The 20050-nt window shown below is 43.3% G+C and overlaps 1 protein-coding gene across 1 annotated transcript in view; it reads left to right on the top strand.

The window, feature by feature from the left end:
• Positions 1-447: 447 nt before the first annotated feature.
• FAIM2 (Fas apoptotic inhibitory molecule 2) overlaps positions 448-20050 on the top strand; it is a 41751-nt gene continuing 22148 nt past the window's right edge. Inside the window, exons 1-6 of the mRNA XM_088469137.1 lie at positions 448-576; positions 3853-4036; positions 11724-11827; positions 15085-15149; positions 18023-18076; positions 19265-19315. Coding sequence (XP_088325263.1) covers positions 562-576; positions 3853-4036; positions 11724-11827; positions 15085-15149; positions 18023-18076; positions 19265-19315 — 473 coding nt within the window. The 5' untranslated portion in view covers positions 448-561. The remainder of the gene's footprint in view (positions 577-3852; positions 4037-11723; positions 11828-15084; positions 15150-18022; positions 18077-19264; positions 19316-20050) is intronic.

Consider the following 20050-nt stretch of genomic DNA (forward strand, 5'->3'; position numbering starts at 1 on the left):
GGATCATTAAAATTGTACCAGCCCGTGGGGCAGAGGGCACCTGTCCACTGGGACCTCCCTCATACATTTACAAACCTCTAATTCCAGACCTGCATGTGGTGTGTAGTACACGATTGTAGAGATTTTTGCCCTATTTAATGAAAAGTTATGTATTTCAGTGTGTTACAAAACAAACCCTGACCCCAAATATGCAACTGTGTGTCTGTCTATTCATTCTATGTGAGGTTTATATTTTATATTTTTTTGTAGCTGAAGAGTGTTGAATGTTATACTAAAGAATGATTCTGACAAATTGTACCATCGTGTGCATCCCTATATACAATAATAGATGATCCCCTCATCTCAGTCACTTCTAGCACTTGCTGATGCAGACATTTGATCCCGGAGTGCACAGAGCTCCCCCTGCTGGGTGACAGAGGAAGGGCACACAGTGCTGCAGGCTACTGCTGCTGGATGTTACTAGAATCATGTGATGCATCATCGCAGCAGCAGCAACAGCAGCCAGTCCCGACCTGAGAGACGAGTGACATCACCGGGATAACTGTGAGCAGCACCATCATCATGACCCAGGGAAAGGTAAATATTATCCTTTACTGCGTATTCAACACACACAGGCATGCTTCTCACCCAGCCACGGCATGTACAGCTGCACTGGAATTATTACTGACATTATACTACATGTGTTACAGAAGTGGGTGTCTATTTATTACATACTCTGTATATTTACATTACACAGCAATTCAGTTTGCAGGTGGTACGTATCAAATTATATAAATTCAATAGAGCCTATTGCTCACAGGAAAGACAGCAGCTTTCACTTAGTGGTAACACAAGAGGGTATAAATGCTCTAAATAATGCAATATATCTTCTCTACTGGTAATGTGAAACAAGGCACCATGATACTACACCATCACTGCGTCACTAAGCTACTGTATTAGGCAGTCATGTATCAGAAAGGCCAGGGGGCTTCCCCGGGGGGCCAGATGTATAGTGCTGAGCTCACCCTATTACACCATGGTGATGTGCTGCTGAGCCTCGTGCTAAGGGTGACGACAGAATGAGAAACCCCACTCACCCCCAGCTAATATTGCCGGTACAATAAGGGATCAGAGAGGAATGGAAGTCTGAATAAGCTGCATACAGTAGTGGGTATTCTTGTTGTGCATGATACTGTATCTGCCTGATTATAGACAGGGTTGAAATAAAAAGCGTAAATCTGGGTACATGCTATACGATCCATCGTACAATATATCATGACATCGCGTATCGGAACGATATACAGTATCGTACACAGTGCATAATGTGTACGACCGATCTGTCGTTTCCCAACGGTCTTTCATCGCATCGTCCCATCTGGTGTTCTGCCCGTCAGATGGGAAGCTGCAATGAACGACGTGGTGCAGTTACATGTAGCATGTGACAGTACATTGCGCCATCTGACGCCGGATCACGATGTATGTACGGCGCGCGACGTATCATTGCATCGCACTGTCGCTGGGTGGTACCATTGTATGGTGTGTACTAGCTAAGACTCCCTGGCACAGCAAACAAAATAGCTACAGATGTATCATCCTCATACACCTTTGCTGTAGTCTGTGTGTGACTATGGGCTCTATTTACTACAATCCGCATTGGTAATGCAGATTGTAGTGTGATATTACCGAGTGAATTCGCATTGCGAATTTAGGCAATATCACAGGGATTTACTACAAATCCCTTGCAGGGACAGAGCTTGCGATAAAGCTCTGTCCCTGCTAATCCCCTTCGGAGCCTTATCACGGTATTTTCACAAAAAATACCGTGATTAAGTGCCCGTGCATGCGCCGACCGATCGCCGCTGCTACCCCCCGGCGCTAAGCCCCGCCCCGGCACTAAGCCCCGCCCCCTGCGATCGCGGACCCCCCCGCGACCCCCCTCTCCCTTACTTACACTTACCTGCATGCTCCAGGCCTCCGGTGATGTTCTCCATTCCTCCGGTCAGGTGATCTCCCATACTGCACTGGGGCCCGATCACATGATGACCGGGCAGCAGTGCACTGTGGGGGACCAGCTAACCGGAGGGGAGTCATCACCGGAGGCCCGATCACCGGTCCCTGGAGTCAGGTAAGTAATTTTTTTTTTTTTTTTTTTTTTTTTTACAGTAATCAGCTTTCGGTCTGTTTAGACCACACAGCTGATTCTGGAGTCTGGTAACCGGCGGAGACCCTGGATAACACCACCTCCAGGTGGCGTTATTATCACAGGGCTTTCCCCGGTATTTTTTTCACATTTATTTTTAGTAACTATGGTCAGATCACATTTCCCATTACAGTTATGGGAAATGCGATCTGCTTTACTAAAAATAAGTGATACTTAGGGCTTGGAGTAGGATTTTACGAATTCTACTCCAATTGCCCTGTAATAACTATAGGTGATACTAAAATAATGTGAAGAGGGTGTGAAAACACCCTTTTTCACATTATTTTAGTAAAAATAATGTTGATAAATAGAGCCCTAAGTTACAAATCTGTGTAACATATGTTCTGATATGAGCGGTCACGGCTATTCCTTCGGCCATGTCTTGTTCTGTTTATTCTGCCTCTTTGTACATATGTTATAGCCATTCCTTTGCAACCAAATACGCAACCTAGCATCTGTAGTACACAGTGAGCAGCTTTGTATGTGGCTATGATGCCACTAATATAAGAGGCAATATTTAGGTAAAAGTAAACTGCACTTCCCGTGGTGGAGAATCTAAGTCACGCTATGCGCCTTGCACCATATGGCGAATGCTAGGTGTATGAGGACATATCTGGTTATACAGTTATATTACCAGGTAGCTTTTATAATACTTAAACAAACTTTCATGTTGTGCCACTGGGAACAAATACAGATGTGTCCACATACCTCTGAGCGCTACAAATCGCGTTACATATAACGCCTGGGCACTGTACGACTCGGAAGTGCCAATCGTCTTTTCGTGTAACTTTTTGGATGTGCCAGCAGATTCTGCTGATTAAAATTATATGTGGCATGCCTATATTCTGTGGTTATATCTGCATGCAAAGTGCTACGTTACAGTGTCAGTGGCTGTGACACTATAACGTAGCATTACACATGCATATACAGCCGCTGTGACACTATAACGTAGCATTACACATGCAGATACAGCGGCTGTGACACTATAACGTAGCATTACACATGCATATACAGCGGCTGTGACACTATAAGGTAGCATTACACATGCATATACAGAGGCTGTGACACTATAACGTAGCATTACACATGCATATACAGCGGCTGTGACACTATAACGTAGCATTACACATGCATATACAGCGGCTGTGACACTATAACGTAGCATTACACATGCAGATACAGCGGCTGTGACACTATAAGGTAGCATTACACATGCATATACAGAGGCTGTGACACTATAACGTAGCATTACACATGCAGATACAGCGGCTGTGACACTATAACGTAGCATTACACATGCAGATACAGCGGCTGTGACACTATAACGTAGCATTACACATGCAGATACAGCGGCTGTGACACTATAACGTAGCATTACACATGCAGATACAGTGGCTGTGACACTATAAGGTAACATTACACATACAGATACAGCCACAGAGGCAAAGAAAACTTTCACAATTTCACCCTATGAAGGGAGTAGCTGGGGGAAACATGGCGGAGTTCCTTGGTGCACTCATGCATCCCATATTGCACCCCATGCACGAATTGTGTAGAGTTTCTGTTAATTATGTATATTGTAGCTCAACACCACCCACAGGCTGTCACGCCCTACGTGTAATAAGGGACACCTAATTTCTATTCTACCAATTATGAACAATCTTTTTCTGCAGGTCTCCGTTAGTAACAAAGCTGCAGAGAATGGAGGGGGCAAGGCTGATGTGCAGACCAGCACCCCAGTTCCTGCGGAGCCCCCTTCTTATGAGGAGGTCACAGCTGCAGATGGGAAGAAGGCAAATTTTCTACAGACGTCTCCCTCCATGACCGCATATCCTAACTGGACACATGAGGATGCAGGTAAGTAAACAAAGAATGCCTCTTACCTCTCAGACAGGTCTTCTGTTGACCATTGGCATTTCTCCTGACAATGGCAGTTGACCTTTTTTTCCCCAAAATATTTTTATTGAAGCATTATATGCAGTAATAGGTAACAGCATGACAGTATAAGACAATAACAAAGAAGAAAAATGTAGTAACACATACAGCAATGTACATATATAGTCCTATATATTCAATGATCATTATTCAGGAGCCATGTAAGTATGACTGTCATGGTGTGATCATTGTAGATAACAGACAGTACATTAATTAATACTTTAGAAAAAAGGAAAACATAAAGAAGCTCTCTCTTAATTCCCCGCCCCACACACACACCACCTCCATGACTTGTAGGCATTTAAAAGATCACTTTGTGGGCAGTTATCTACCATGCCCAGTAGCTACCATGAAGTGCGGTGCAAACATTGATGAATTATTTCAGGTATCTCATGGGCAGATGTACTAAGCTCTGGAAAGTGATAAATTGGAGAGTGATAACTACCAGCCACTCAGCTCCTAACTGTCATGTTACAGGCTGTGTTCGAAAAATTACGGTTAGGAGCTGATTGGTTGGTAGTTAATCACTCTCCAATATATCACTCTCCAGAGCTTAGTACATCTGCTCCATGAGGAGATAACGTGGAACTATAGCTCTCCCACATACAAAACAAAAGCTCCACCTTAGCCTTCCTGTCCAGAGTTACCTCCACCCAGTCCATCCGAAGCATATAATAGGGGTTAGATTTAAATAAAGATAAGGATGGAGGAGATGGAGAGATCCATTCTTGTAAAATAGCTTTACAGGCTGCTGCGCTGACAGCAAGAGTAATTATCTTCCCCCTTTCCAAACCCGTACATTCTCTGGTAGAAAGCCAAACACTGCCCATACCGCTATGAAAGGACGGTAGCTAACCAGGTGAGCCTCTACATAACTCCTGACCTGTAACAAAGCTGCACTCTAATCAAGGGACATAGCCAAAAGCAGTGGAATAAATCTGCACTATTTGCTCCACATTTATAACATTTATGGGAAGAGAAGCATCCCATAATGAAACTCCTGTGCAGTGAGAGATAGACCTGATGAAAAATATTCAAGAACATTTCTAAATATATATATAGCAGACGGGAGCAGTTTACAAGATATAGTGAATGTAGTGAGTGCAGTGCGGGGAACCAAGGTAACTATTGTGTCATTCCTGTAGGAGAGGAGGAATGATCCATGACTTCCTGGAAAGAATGATAACAATAGTAAATTGCCAATTTAACCAAAGGAGGGTGCTGCCAGAGTTGGTCCATGGAGTTCTGCCAGTCCCTCTCCGAAAATGCCTGGACTACAGAGCTAATATAATGCTGGGCCTGCAGGAAGGCCAGGGGATAGCCAGCTAGAATCTCATATTTCTCAGTCGCTCCTGCAAATATTATACTCCGTTGTAGATGACTATTTCCTAAACAGCCGATATTATTGATTCTACCAGCCCGCCATAATGTGAATGGGTGTGCGGCCCTACTGTCCTGAAAATTGGGGTTGTTTAGAAAAGGTAATAACAAGAATTATTTTTGTGTCTAATTATATGCCAGATCTTTCTTGTATTCCACAATAAGGGTTTATCTCTAAAGCTGGGTACACACCAGAAAGATATATCTGCAGATGACGGTTGTTCATACACACTGAACAAGCAACACTGCCGTCTGGCCGCGGGTCACACTGCCCGGTGGTCGCGACACGCTCCCCTCTCCGCTGCCTATGCAGCAAGTGTACGGGCCTTCGGCTGACTGCCTGTGCACATAGGGCCTGATTCTGTAAGGATTGTAATTGCAAAGCTGCACTCAGGCTATAGTTATATGATGTATGCACTCAGGCAGCTTTGCAATTGGGATCCTTGCAGATATGGTAATGCACAGGAAGTATCACGCCTCTTGTGCATTACTTAACCGAGCTGCGTTCTTCAACGCAGCATCTGTTAATCTGCGTACCATCGGCCGGCTGCGGTGACCCGTCGGGTTAGAGGAAGAGGCCAGGAAATCTCCATCACCCGACTGAGATCCTGGCCTCTTCCCTCTCCCCTAACGGTGACGACATGCCTCCATTTCATGTTACGGAGGGCATTGCGGCCCCCAGACGGCAGCAGACTGTCAATCACTGACAGACTGCTGCCAGTTTGCAGGCGGACTCACAGACCCGTTCTGCACATGCGCACTCACAGACTCACAGACCCGTTCTGCACAGTCATCGACTGTGCAGCACAGCCGACGCGCTATGGCCCTGATTCAGAGCTGGATGCTCTGATCAGAGCGCTCGCTCTGAATCAGGGCCCACCTCCATTAATATGGAGCGTCCTCCTGGACGCTCGTATAGCTGTGGTATAGACCATCGAAACTGCGAGCAAAAGCCTGAGGTTGAGTTTTTCAACCGCAAGGCCAGGAGTGATTTTGGCTCTATCAGAGCCAAAATCACTCCCACTGACATCACTAGTGATGTCAGTGGGGCCGGCTTCAGACGGTAGGCGTTCCCTTGGGAACGCCTCCGTCTGGCAGGCACGCCCACCAAAGGGGGCGTGCTGTCAGTCAACATCGACAGCACGCCCCCTTTGATGAGACACTCCGAGCGAAGGAAAGTCCTTCGCTCGTCGCGTCTCGCGCATGCGCACGATGGAGCTCCCTCCGTCGTGCGCATGCGCAGTGCAGACCATCGACCCACTTGCGAGCGGGCAGCCGCTCGCGAGTGGGTCTGAATGAGGGCCTATGTCTGTGAACTACTTTGTTCACAGACATATCGATGGTGCACACTGACCGATTCACACACAATGTATCGGCCAATATATCTGCCAGTGTGTGCCAAGCATAAGAGTGTTATTTCCTGGTCGTGAAGATTGAGGAAGCTAAGAAGGTAACCCTGGTCCAGGAAACCCCTTTCGATGGCAGAAATATCCCTGTTGTGAATCCAATTAGACAGATACTGAAACATTAGGAGCCTACTGGTTTGCACTAAAAATATTGGGCCTGATTCAGAGCCGCTCGCTAGCGGCAGTACGCTCGTTCCGAGCGATGTTCGCACATCTGCGCATGCGTACGGTTTTTAGTACGCATGCGCGAACCAGTCAGTGCGGCCGAAAATCGTTTGTACGCTATATAGCGAGTGCCTGCTATTTTGAGTGACAGAATGAGGCGTATGTGGGTGGTAACAGGGGAAGGTGCTTGAAAACGGGGGAGTGGAATTCGAACGCAGGCGTGCTTAAAGGTCAAAATGGGCGTTTTAAGGGAGTGCATAATTAATACAGCAGCGTCATTGACCACGTCACTTGGTTTTTTTTAACTCAGAACTGCTCGCAAAATAGCGGTTGAAAAAACCAACCACAAGAATAGCGAGCAGTTCATACGCTGTACGATGTACTCGATTAATCTAATAAATAGCGGACATGACGTATGGTGCGAGCGGCCAGGGGGCGTTTTTATCAAATAAACGAGCGTTTGTTTTGCGTGCTCGTTCAGACTTTGAGGTGGGAACAGACTGCAATTTGCGAAGGGATCATTTGAATAGCCATCCCTTGTTTTTGAACGAACGACCGCAAATAGCGAACGGCTCTGAATCAGGCCCATTGTCAGGAACATTCTGTGTTTTTTGTTAGAGACAAAGCAAATTAACTTTTTAGGGGGTTGAATACTTTTGCAAGTTGCTGTCTGTGTCCCTCCATTAATCCATCCATTCAGATAAATCGGTTTATGATTATTATAAACCTCTCAAATGCTGGAATCACATAGGGCCTGAATCTGAGGTGGGAGTAAAGCAAAACAAGAGCAATGTAATGGGTGCAAATACATGTATTTTATTTGCGTGCAGAGTAAATACTGGCTGCTTTTGCATGTAGCCCACAAATGCTGGACAGCTTTATTTTTACACTGCAAGTTAGATTTGAGTTTGGAAACACCCAGGTTCGGTTTAAGAGAGGAGGTGGTCTGTGTGCAGCCTCCGTGCGGCCCCCTCCTCTCCGGCAGTGCAGTAGAGTCTGGCTTTGTGCCAGAGTCTATTGCGCATACGCAGGTCTTCACAGTGATTTCATTCTGCAGCGCCGGCCGACGCGGGACTCCGGAGAGGTATGTATAATTATATGGGTGTGCAGTATGGGTCCTCCTAGTCCCAGAGGCCCATGTGCACCACACACCCTAGCATGGTTTTTGCCAAGGTGCAAAGTTACTTTTACTCTCACCTCAGAATCAGGCCCATTGTGTATTGTGACATCACTTATTATTACTTAATAGTTCAAGTGGTGTCAGGGAGTGATTCAGCAAGGAGCGCAGTTGCTAATATGCACGCAATCGGCCAATTGTTGCGAATGCAGGGTGCGTGCGCGAACCGGCCACTGCGATCGGAACTGCGACCCTTAACAGTGTGATTGACAAGAAGTGCTGTTTGTGGGTGGTGATGGGGGGGGGTGTTCGGCCTAACACAGGCGTGCCTGTGCATTTTAACGCTGTTGCAGGGGCGTGTATAAATTATCCACTGAGATACCCTACGCAGCCTGAGGCCTCTTAACATGCACGGAAGTTAGCAATTCCTCATGTTACATACATCTAAAAAACACATCCAAAATTCGACCATATCTCACACAAGACACTGCAAAAACTCTAATCCATGCACTTATTATTTCCCGCCTTGACTATTGCAATAGTCTCCTTACTGGTCCTCCCAAAAACTGGCTATCGCCATTACAATCAATTATGAATGCAGCTGCAAGGCTTATCTTCCTTGCCAAACGTTCCTCGTCTGCTGCCCTGCTCTGTCAGTCCCTCCATTGGTTGCCGGTTTTCTACCGTATTCAATACAAAATGCTCTTACTTACACATAAGGCTATTAACCAAACCACACCAACATACATCTCTTCACTCATCTCAAAATATCGCCCTACCCGACCTCTCCGCTCAGCACAAGATCTGCGTCTCTCATCCCTATGCATTACTTGCTCCCACACGGTTACAGGACTTTCTTCGGGCTGCACCCACTCTATGGAATGCCTTACCACGCACAATACGACTTTCCTATAGTCTCCAATCCTTCAAGCGATCCCTGAAAACTCACCTCTTCAGGCAAGCTTATCAGATCCCAGAACCGCCCACACAACCTTCATAGTTTCCATATCTAATTACATCCCCTTTTACAGTCCACACACAATCTCACACATCGTCTCTCTCTCACATCCTCATGACATTTGGCCGACATTCCTGTGTGACTGGATCATGCAGCCAACCAAGAAACTGTGCATTCTGGCTGGACCAAGATGCAATATATAGCACCTATCCTTGTGTATTACTGCCTATTTCCCTATAGATTGTAAGCTTGCGAGCAGGGCCTTCCTACCTATATATCTGTCTGTTATTACCCAGTTTTGTTCTATCAATGTTGACAATTGTAAAGCGCAACGGAATATGCTGCGCTATATAAGAAACTGTTAATAAATAAATAAATAAATAAATTCCTGAGTGAGGTCTGACCTGCCTTACCTGTGCATATGGGTCTGATGTTACTCGATGTTACCGATTATTTTGCTATAGTATACGGATGTGAGTAAGGGGAAGTGGGCCACCTTATGTTAGGCTGCGATGGCAATGCGAATGGAAACATTTACATGTCACCGCTGATATTAGCAACTGCGGTGCGTGCGTATTAGCAGAATAGCGATCCTTGCTGAATCAGGCCCTCAGAATTCTATGTACTCCAGGTGGTAGATGGAATAGAAATGGGAAAGCATGGATTAATAAGGTGCTATTTAGAGTTAAATATTGAGCAATAAATTGTAAAAGATACTAAATAAAAGCAAAATATATCTAAAGTTAAGTATGGAGCAAATGCACTGTATTCTGCAATACCACTCAGTGACTACGCCAACGTTCCTTCTGGCTAACCAGCCACTTATACCAGCTGTACCCCAATCTGGTCTCAGTTGTAGGAGGGTATTGCTGCCAGCACTAGGCTTCTTCACGGCACCTGGAACCTGTTACAGTACATGCATCTAGGTTGTATATAGCTGCCGCAGAACCTATTTGCTGGTTGCTTTGGCTAATTTCTCCTGGCTGCTTAATCTGTTTGCCATATTAACTCAGCAGGGACAGGCGTTTATTGCTTGTATAGACATTGTAAGATCTGTTATACATACACACCACTTGAAGGTGGTGATTATACATTTTTACACACAGGGCTGGTGAAGGATAACCAATCCAGGCTGATCCTCTTATCAGACACAAGAATCATTTAACTTTTTCATACATTAACTAGTGACAGGAGGTGTACTCTCCTACTGTCCATGTACAGTAAGGGGTAAATTTACTAAAGTGAGAGTTTTTAGAAGTGAGTTTTAAAAGTGATGTTGCCCATAGCAACCAATCAGATTCTAGCTATTATCTTCTAGAAGGTGCTAGTTAAATATTAAGTAGAATCTGATTGGTTGCTATGGGCAACATCACTTTTAAAACTGACTTCTAAAAACTCTCACTTTAGTAAATTTACCCCTAAGAGTCAAATGTATTGTTGTACATGTGGTATCATATCTTAAAATTCGGGTTTAGAAATGTAGCAGCCGAACACTGCTGGGACATCCCATAATAATCCTTCTTCTCGGGTTTCTAGGAACCCCACAAATGTGGCTCGGGGGGAGGAAAGCAGCAGTCTTATACCGCCAGATCACGATTTTTTGAACGATTTATCGTTAACAATGTCATTATCGTTCAATCGTTCAAAAAAATCGTTCAGTTTCTGATTTATAATGATAATCGTTCAAGCGCGCTCCTGTTTGTAGTTTGGAATTATCGTTCATCGTCCATTTCAGACTGTCCAACATAACGAATTTCATTAAGGGAAGGAACATTTTTCGTTCATCGTTGTAAAAATCGTTCATTACACTTCAAAATGTCGTTCACTTTTTCAAGGGAAAATCTGACAGAAAATCGTTGGTTACAAAATCGTTACGTGTGTATGCACCTTTACTTTACTATTTCAGACATTATTTTTACATATACAGCTTCACATTTGGGTACACACAATATAATATACCGTATAATACTTCCTACAGCACATTCGAGAAGTGGAGGTGCGGTTGGACCCAATCACAATCTGTATATGTATAAAACATATAAAAGCGGTAGGCTTTTCATGTAAAAAAAAAAATTAATAAACTTTTAAAAAAAATTTTTTTAATATAATTTTATCTGTTTTTAGTGGTTTGCCCTCCAGATTGCCGGATTTAATACCCAGCGATTTGGAGGGTGAAGAATCAAGTTGCTGGCGATGTGTGGTGGGTTTAAAACCCCTACCCCTTTTTTTTGGCAGGATAATATCTCCAATATCTCCAAACTTATAGTGCGTACAAAATAATAGAATGAATTCTCCTTTAGTTAATTGCATGTGTAAGCTGTAGTTTATGGCATGATTTCCAGACTGTTGCCATAAAATATTCTTTTTCTTTAATATAATATTACTTTGTTGATGCTTGCAACTGGCCAAGTAGATATTGTTATAGTGATGATATGATGTTGAACCCACTTTGAATTGATATCAGACGGTATGTTTGCTGGTACCCAGTGGTAGCTCATATGCCGGGATATTACTGCTTGCTCATTGTAACACTGGTAGACAGAAGATAATGGAATAGCCCAGCTGACTGTTCCTCTGTTTCAGGCAACAGTCCTGGTTACAGTAGTGGAGCCTATCCTGGAGACACAGAGATGCTGACCTCAATGGGCTGGGATGATGAGAAGGTGCGCAGGTCATTCATTAGGAAGGTGAGTGTACACTGTAGGGTGAGACCTTTACAGTATGAATGGGGGAAGTGGGGTCATATTGTAAATAAATGTAGAAGACAAATAAAAGCAGTCGGCTCTCATAGGGAGGGTGTCTAACCACTAGCTGCTCTCTCAGGAATTATCCTCAATTCCTTAAACTGATATAACAAAAATAGATAAAGCGCTCCATGGTATTGGTATCTAGTATATAAGTCACTTCTAAATATATCTATATAACAGTCTAAATGATGTACTGGTGGGCAAGAACTTGAGGCTGGATGTTCAGGACTGGAGTTCTATTGGTATGGAAACAATCCAGAAACCAAGTATAAAGTCCCCAATAGTAAGGTAATGTATATTTGTCCCAAATGAGGATGACACAGTCTAATTGTAATACCACACTGGTAGGCAACAACTTGAGGCTGGGTGTTAACGGCAGATGATATATATAAATCAGGTGGGCAACATCTGTCAGCAGAGTGTTCGCACGTGCAGTCTTTTACGTGTATACAATTAGGTCAGCAAAAACTGGGCAGATTGTTGTTTTGAACGAAACGTAGTCTGGATGTTTGCGAATGCAGTCTCCTTCTCCTCCACTTTCCTCACCACCTCAGGAGAGGAACGTAGTATCAGAGTGACAGGTACACCAGAATGCAGTATCATAAGGTAGGAATATGGTGACTTACCTGACCTTGAAGTCTGCTGGTCCTGTGTCAATCTGTGTCCACAATCACTGCATGTGGGTGTGCATGGGGAGACTATGTTGTAAGGATGACTAGATAATCAATAATACAATGACTGTTTATTCAACAGTATAACAAAGAAATACCCTTCAAACAGGGATTGATTATTAAAATCACAAATTGGTATAGGTGAATGTCCCAACGCGTTTCATCTCATTATGACACTTTTTCGAGGGCAAAATGGTGCTTGTACTGTGGAACCATCTTTTATATACATACACATACAGCCTCCTAATTTATAATGACCCCTGTCCGCCAGCGCCTAACTTCCGGTATTGTACTTCCGGGTTTCATGCGCCGCGTGTGTGAGGGGGAAATGTTAAAGTCCCATAGCCTAATCCTCCAATGGTCCCCCCTTGTAACTGCGCTGCACTTCCGGTGGTACACTTCCGGGTTGCGTGCGCCGCGTGTACAAGGGGAGAGCTGTGTAGGAGCGCGTCATAGTGTCTGACACTCCTGTCCAATCACCATGAGAACAATTACATCATTTAAATATTCGTCACGCCCTCCAGTTACATGAGATAGGGCTAAGCTAGGCTCGCTCCTTTTTGTGTCCTTAACCATGGCGGCGGCCATTTTTGGTTAGGTTTTCCCTATGTAGAACAGCCATGGTTCATAATATGAGAATTGGGATCATGGATACGTCTGATGTAATTGTCCCCAGAGGTGGCAGTGGCCATTTTGGATATATTGAAATACAGTACATATATACAATACATAACATTTATCTTAGTTGTCAACAATAATAATAACTTTTTATGTATCAGATCAACATTATGACAATTAGTGAGAGGTGAAACCATTAGACTGTAAGTACCTTAATACATAAGGCACTAAATGGGATTGTCTATAAACTGTCAATCAGGATTATATATAAATATTGTCTCATAATCCTTGGCCCTAGACTACATTAAGTTGAAACATTAATTAAATCAGAAGATAAATAAAGGGATTTTCAAGATAATATATAAAGGAATTATGTAATGGTCCCGAAATGAGAATCATATTGTTCGAGATCAACTGATATTAAAGGTTAAAAAATAGCCATACTATTATATTCTTGAAATATGTGACTGTTATACAAATACAAATACAGTAGCTCCATGAACATATATAGGAATAGTATCCCGTATTCCTTAATTTAGGGGTCTAGATTGAGTCCTTCAGGGTGAAGAGTCTGTAAGTCATAGATCCATTTACTTTCTCTTCGGTTTATGGCATCTATCTTATTTCCTCCCCTCCAGTTATAAATCACTTTGTCAAAACCCGTGAACTTGAGGCCTTTGGGATTGCAACCATGAGTCACCTTGAAGTGTTCTGAGACACTATGGGTCTCTAAACCCTTGTGAATATTTCGACAGTGTTCGTAAATCCTTAACTTGAGGGTTCTTGTGGTGCGCCCCACGTATTGCAACCCACATGGGCATTCAAGTAAATATATTAGATTGTCACTATCGCATGAAAATGTGCCTCTAATCATATATTCCTTGGCGCATGAAACCCGGAAGTACAATACCGGAAGTTAGGCGCTGGCGGACAGGGGTCATTATCAATTAGGAGGCTGTATGTGTATGTATATAAAAGATGGTTCCACAGTACAAGCACCATTTTGCCCTCGAAAAAGTGTCATAATGAGATGAAACGCGTTGGGACATTCTCCTATACCAATTTGTGATTTTAATAATCAATCCCTGTTTGAAGGGTATTTCTTTGTTATACTGTTGAATAAACAGTCATTGTATTATTGATTATCTAGTCATCCTTACAACATAGTCTCCCCATGCACACCCACATGCAGTGATTGTGGACACAGATTGACACAGGACCAGCAGACTTCAAGGTCAGGAAAGTCACCATATTCCTACCTTATGATACTGCATTCTGGTGTACCTGTCACTCTGATACTACGTTCCTCTCCCGAGGTGGTGAGGAAAGTGGAGGAGAAGGAGACTGCATTCGCAAACATCCAGACTACGTTTCGTTCAAAACAACAATCTGCCCACAGTTTTTGCTGACCTAATTGTATACACGTAAAAGTCTGCACGTGCGAACACTCTGTTGACAGATGTTGCCCACCTGATTTATATATATTATGTGCCGTTAACACCCAGCCTCAAGTTGTTGCCTACCAGTGTGGTATTACGATTAGACTGTGTCATCCTCATTTGGGACAAATATACATTACCTTACTATTGGGGACTTTATACTTGGTTTCTGGATTGTTTCCATACCAATAGAACTCCAGTCCTGAACATCCAGCCTCAAGTTCTTGCCCACCAGTACATCACTTAGACTGTTATATAGATATATTTAGAAGTGACTATTATACTAGATACCAATACCACGGAGCGCTTTATGTAAATAAATGTGACAAGTGGGAACCAAGGGCTGAGTGGGGAAGAAATCACAGCTTATAGGAGACAGAAGGACATTGTTGTTGTGGAGAGCATGAGATCAGGGGTGATAATAGATTGTTTCTGCTCTTTCAAAACAGTCTTTATTTTTCTCTTTCAGGTTTATTCAATCCTTTCGCTTCAGCTGTTGGTTACAGTGGCAATTGTGGCTCTGTTTACCTTCTCGTGAGTGTTACACAATGGTGATATAATGACCACATGTTCATCCAATGTTACATTCTGGCACTGCTGTACCTAATGCACGTTGCATATCTGCAATGCTGGTAACAATATATGTATCCTAGTGCCTGGGAACTGATTCTAGGGGGTAAATTTACTAAAGTGAGAGTTTTTAGAAGTGAGTTTTAGTGATGTTGCCCATAGCAACCAATCAGATTCTAGCTATGATCTTCTAGAGGGTGCTAGTTAAATGTTAAGTAGAATCTGAGATTCTTTCTACATGAGCAGTAATTTACTTCTAATTACATATTTGTAGCTATTTGATGTACAGGGATTATCCACTAAGGGCCTGTTTAAAAGATGTACGCTATGCCGATGTTTTCGCACCTGAGCGATTTTCCGCTGTCTTTGCATGTGTCTTAGTCGCACTGGGCATGCATCAAAGTCCATTACTGTAGTCGCAAGCAGCACCTTTATATTTGCAGAGTGATTGTCTGTTAAGGGCCGTTTAGAGGACGGTAATGGGGTGAGCTGCCAAAAACACAGGCGTGTCATGACCTTTCTGGAGTGTGTCACTGCCTGCGTCTGTGATCCAGCACGCAGAAAACATGACCATAGTGTGCCTCTGGTGGCCGATTATCGAAGGAACTGCGCATGCGGCTGCGTATGAGTATCTTGGATTTGCGATGACTTCTCAATACAAATTCCAGATACAGGACACTGCAGCACTGCCCTCTGCTGGAGAGATTGCCTCAGTTTTGCAGATGGATCTTGAGTGCTTTCGCACTGCGTATGCTCTGATGTTAAGCATACAGATCTGAGTAATACATTTGCAGCTGAATGGGCATAACTTGGTGGTACCGGGGCATTTACATGTAGGCAAAGTTTAATATTGGTGTGTGGATGAAATTGTGGGCTATGATGTAGAGTTGTATATACACATAGACACACTTGTTTATCTTTTGCACCAGGGAAAGTGCTCACTGAGCACTACATATAGGGAGTGACCACCGAGATGAGTACAACTCTACATACAGACAAATATACACTTTTAGCTCCGCGCACGCAATGCTGGTGGAATTACGGCCACCTTTGTTCCGTTGAGGAAGTATCACAGCAGTCACTGTGAGCAGCAATATGGATCTGTATTAGAGTTGGCACCAGTATTTGCAGTCACACTTGTCAGCACCTTGTTCTCTGAGAGGCAGGTCAGCGGGATCCCTGAGTAAGCAGAGTACAAAAAGGTGCAGCCACAGCCTTTAGCTAGCCAGTGTATTATGCCTTTGTATTATGGGTTACACATACAGTCAGGTGCATAAATATTGGGACATTGAGAGAATTTTCATATTTTGGCCTCTATTCATCACCACAATGGCTTTGAAATGAAACAAACAAGATGCGAAAGGCCAAGAGGCCGATCCTAAAAAAAAAAAAGCCCGGCCCTGATTAAGAGCGAGCGGCTCTGAATCAGACCCAGTGTTCTAGGAACTCTCATTTGGTTATTGGCACCCAAAACACAGGGAGGGCACTCACACCATAATTAAATGGCCACCTCTCTGCAACTAGTTGAAAGTACTTTATTTTGGACTTTGGGCCTGATTCACTATGGATCGCAATATAGCGTACGCATGCAGTTTAACTGCGATAGTATGCTGCTAATCCATAGCAATCGCAATGCCGCCGCAGCACTACATAAGGACGCCCACTTCACCTACACGCATATCTGTAATGGTTAGCAAAACTGCGAAAACATCGGTACAATGGAGTACCATCGCACCCATACGCACAGTTAGGGCAGGTCAGACCTCACTCAGCGCACGCTATGAGGCCTCAGGCTGCGTATGGTGTAATTTATGCACACCCCTGCAGCGGCGTTGAAACACACTGACACGCCTGCGTTCACTCGACCACTTCCCCCCGACACCAGCCACAAACGCCACTTCATGTCAATCACTCTGCGATGGGTCTGCGTAGCCGCTGTGATCGCTGTGCCAATCGCAGTGGCCGGTTCGCACACATACACTGTGAAGCATACGTATGCACAGTACGCAACAATCGGCCGATTGCGTGCGTCTTGGCAAATGCGATCCTTGCTGAATCAGGCCCTTTGTCATTGAAGGAAAAAGCTACATGTTTGGATTTTCATTTCCTGCCAATACATTACAAGTAGAACTACCTACAGTACCTATTTAGCGGAGATAACTTTTAAAGTGCAGAATTTCTTTCTTTTTATGGTGGCAGGTATGCAGTCCAAATACCAACGTAAAATCAGCCGTTTGCACATTAATTACGTATAATTACAGAAGAGATACTTTAAAAATTAACCTTAATATTATTATTTGTTAGTTTTGAGCAATCACACATTATAAATATAATTTGAGAACTGTTCAGTGCGATAGTTTTTCTCTTACATTCTCATGGAATTGTTGTATTTTTTATCTGGTCTATTTTCCCCCTAAAAAGAAATAATGTCACTATCACAACAATGCCTTCAACTAATGCTGGGCATACACTATACAATTATCTGTCAGGCATCTGTCCAATCTGGCTGGTTGGAATGAATACCTGGTACCTGTAATCACTGGAAAACGGACAAAATCAAAATATTGGTTACATTCGTTTGATTTAACCAATTTGTCTGAATGATAATTTTGGTCCGTTTCCCAGTATTTGATTGTCATTTGCTCCCCTACATTACCAGCTACCAGGTTTTTATTCCAACCAGCCAGATTGAACAGATGTCTGACAGATAATTGTATAGTGTACAGTAAGTGTTTAAAATGTATTTGTGCTAGTACTAATCAGCACTAGTGATTCTCCACAGACAGTACCACTTGTGTACATAGAGATAACACTGCTCTTATGTCCTTGTCTTTCAGTGACCCCGTGAAAGAATATGTACAGGCAAACCCTGCCTTATACTGGGCTTCGTAGTGAGTATGAACGCAGAATGTCCGTGGTGATGACACAGATGTTCATGAATTAACAGAGATTGTTTAATTTAATTTTGAAAAAGGATCACTGTGAATTTCATTTGGCTTATAGCTCACCATTAGGCCCAATAACATAAATTAACAGCTATAAATCTGTGCACTTGGAATGCTATTGGATGTAGAGAAATAGTTACGTTTATGAGTTTGTTCTTTCAGATTTAGCCCAATCATGCTTCACCAATGTTTGACTTAACGTTCTGGAAAGTCCACCATGATGATGCCGATCATGCCAAGCTGTATACTATTGCAGGCGATATATCAGAGCCGCAATTTCCCTATCACTGTCGCCGATCCGATAATCGATGACTGGCGATCCATTGGGGAATCGGGGGAAATTCTACATGTTAAAAATTTGCAACCTGTTGGATTTCACTGATGCCCCAACCCAGGGTCAGGAGATTAGGGAATTGAGGACCCATATGTCCTGGTCTCAATTAAAATTGCTATGAATCTGCATAAGAACAATAAATTAGACCTGCAATACCTGGGCGTGCACTGCACCATAGAATAATGAGTATAATATAGGCCCATATAATTTTTTTATGTTTTGAATACTCCTGTGGAAAATACTTTTGTTGTTCATTTTTAATGATTGTCGGTCATATATAAGCAATATTATATTATATCACAATTCTCTCCCTCTCTTAGCATATGATAACATTTTGCTGTTTCATATATACAGTTCCTAATGCTTACACACAATGTAGGCGGCCATTTTATTTATTGAACTAATATTCAGTTTATCACTCCACTATGGGCCAGTGACCTCACTGAGGGCTGAAACCTAAAGCACCACATCCCTCAGTGATGCCACTGGTTTCCTGTGAATGTATAGGCTGCCTTTTCAGCCCACAAAATGACTAACTTGCCATTGTGTGGGAGATAGTTGCACATTACATGGCCCATATGATTTTGGCGAGATAGCCACTAGATTTAAAGCGGCAATCATTATTAATGCAAAATCAACCTGGTTTTACTTTAAAACTAATTGCTGATTAAAATCTAGTGGCTATATTGCCAAAATAACTCCGGAACCAGTAAATCTCAGACTATGACATATGGGCCGATGCGTTGCCTCTAATATGATCAGAAATGTTCAATACTTATAACTTGTTTCTGCTTTAACAGTGCGGTATTCTTTGTCACATATCTGGTTCTGGCCTGCTGCAGCGGACCAAGGTGAGAACATGATCACTGGCATAAACCATAGTAGAATTAGAATGGTGTTGCAAATGAAGAGAATATTGTGCAAAGAAATGTACAATATTTGGAGATAGCCTACTGGTTTGTGGTGAAAATATAGATTTAGATCTTAGTTGCTGGCACAGTGCGTGCCAGGATTGTGATGGCTTGGACCCTATGGAAGAAATTCTAACAGTGCTGGTTTTAACCACCTGCCTGGCCTGGTCGCATTGTTTGCGACCACGCCAGTACGATGCGGTCTATCAGTAACACACTGAACTGAACATAATCTTCAAGTAGCCGCCAATAGCAGAGTGACCTCCCGGCCCCTCTGTATCCCTGCTCCCTCCCCCAGTGTCTACCCAATCACTGCTTTATGTTGCAGGAATGAGCTTTAAGCTGCGCACACTCTAAACTATATCTTCACTGAGCGATATCGTTTAATGTTTTCCCGGCAGTGGTGTGCTCAATGAGCACACACACTGAACAATATCATTAACGATATCGTTCAGTGCCAGCACCCTCCCCCATCCCCGAACCTGCACAACCTGATGATATCGTCAGATTGGACAGCAGGTTCGGGCGATGAACAGTGTCATCAACGACTAGCAGCTACAGCATCGCTGGTCGTCGACGGCATACACACTGGACGATATTGTGAACGATAACTATATCATTATCATTCAATCGCTCATAATATCAGCTAGTTTGTACGTGGCTTTAGTTTTCTTT

Source organism: Taudactylus pleione, unplaced genomic scaffold (genome assembly GCF_031769625.1).
Source record: "Taudactylus pleione unplaced genomic scaffold, aTauple2 ptg000089l, whole genome shotgun sequence".
NCBI classification, from domain to species: Eukaryota; Metazoa; Chordata; class Amphibia; order Anura; family Myobatrachidae; genus Taudactylus; species Taudactylus pleione.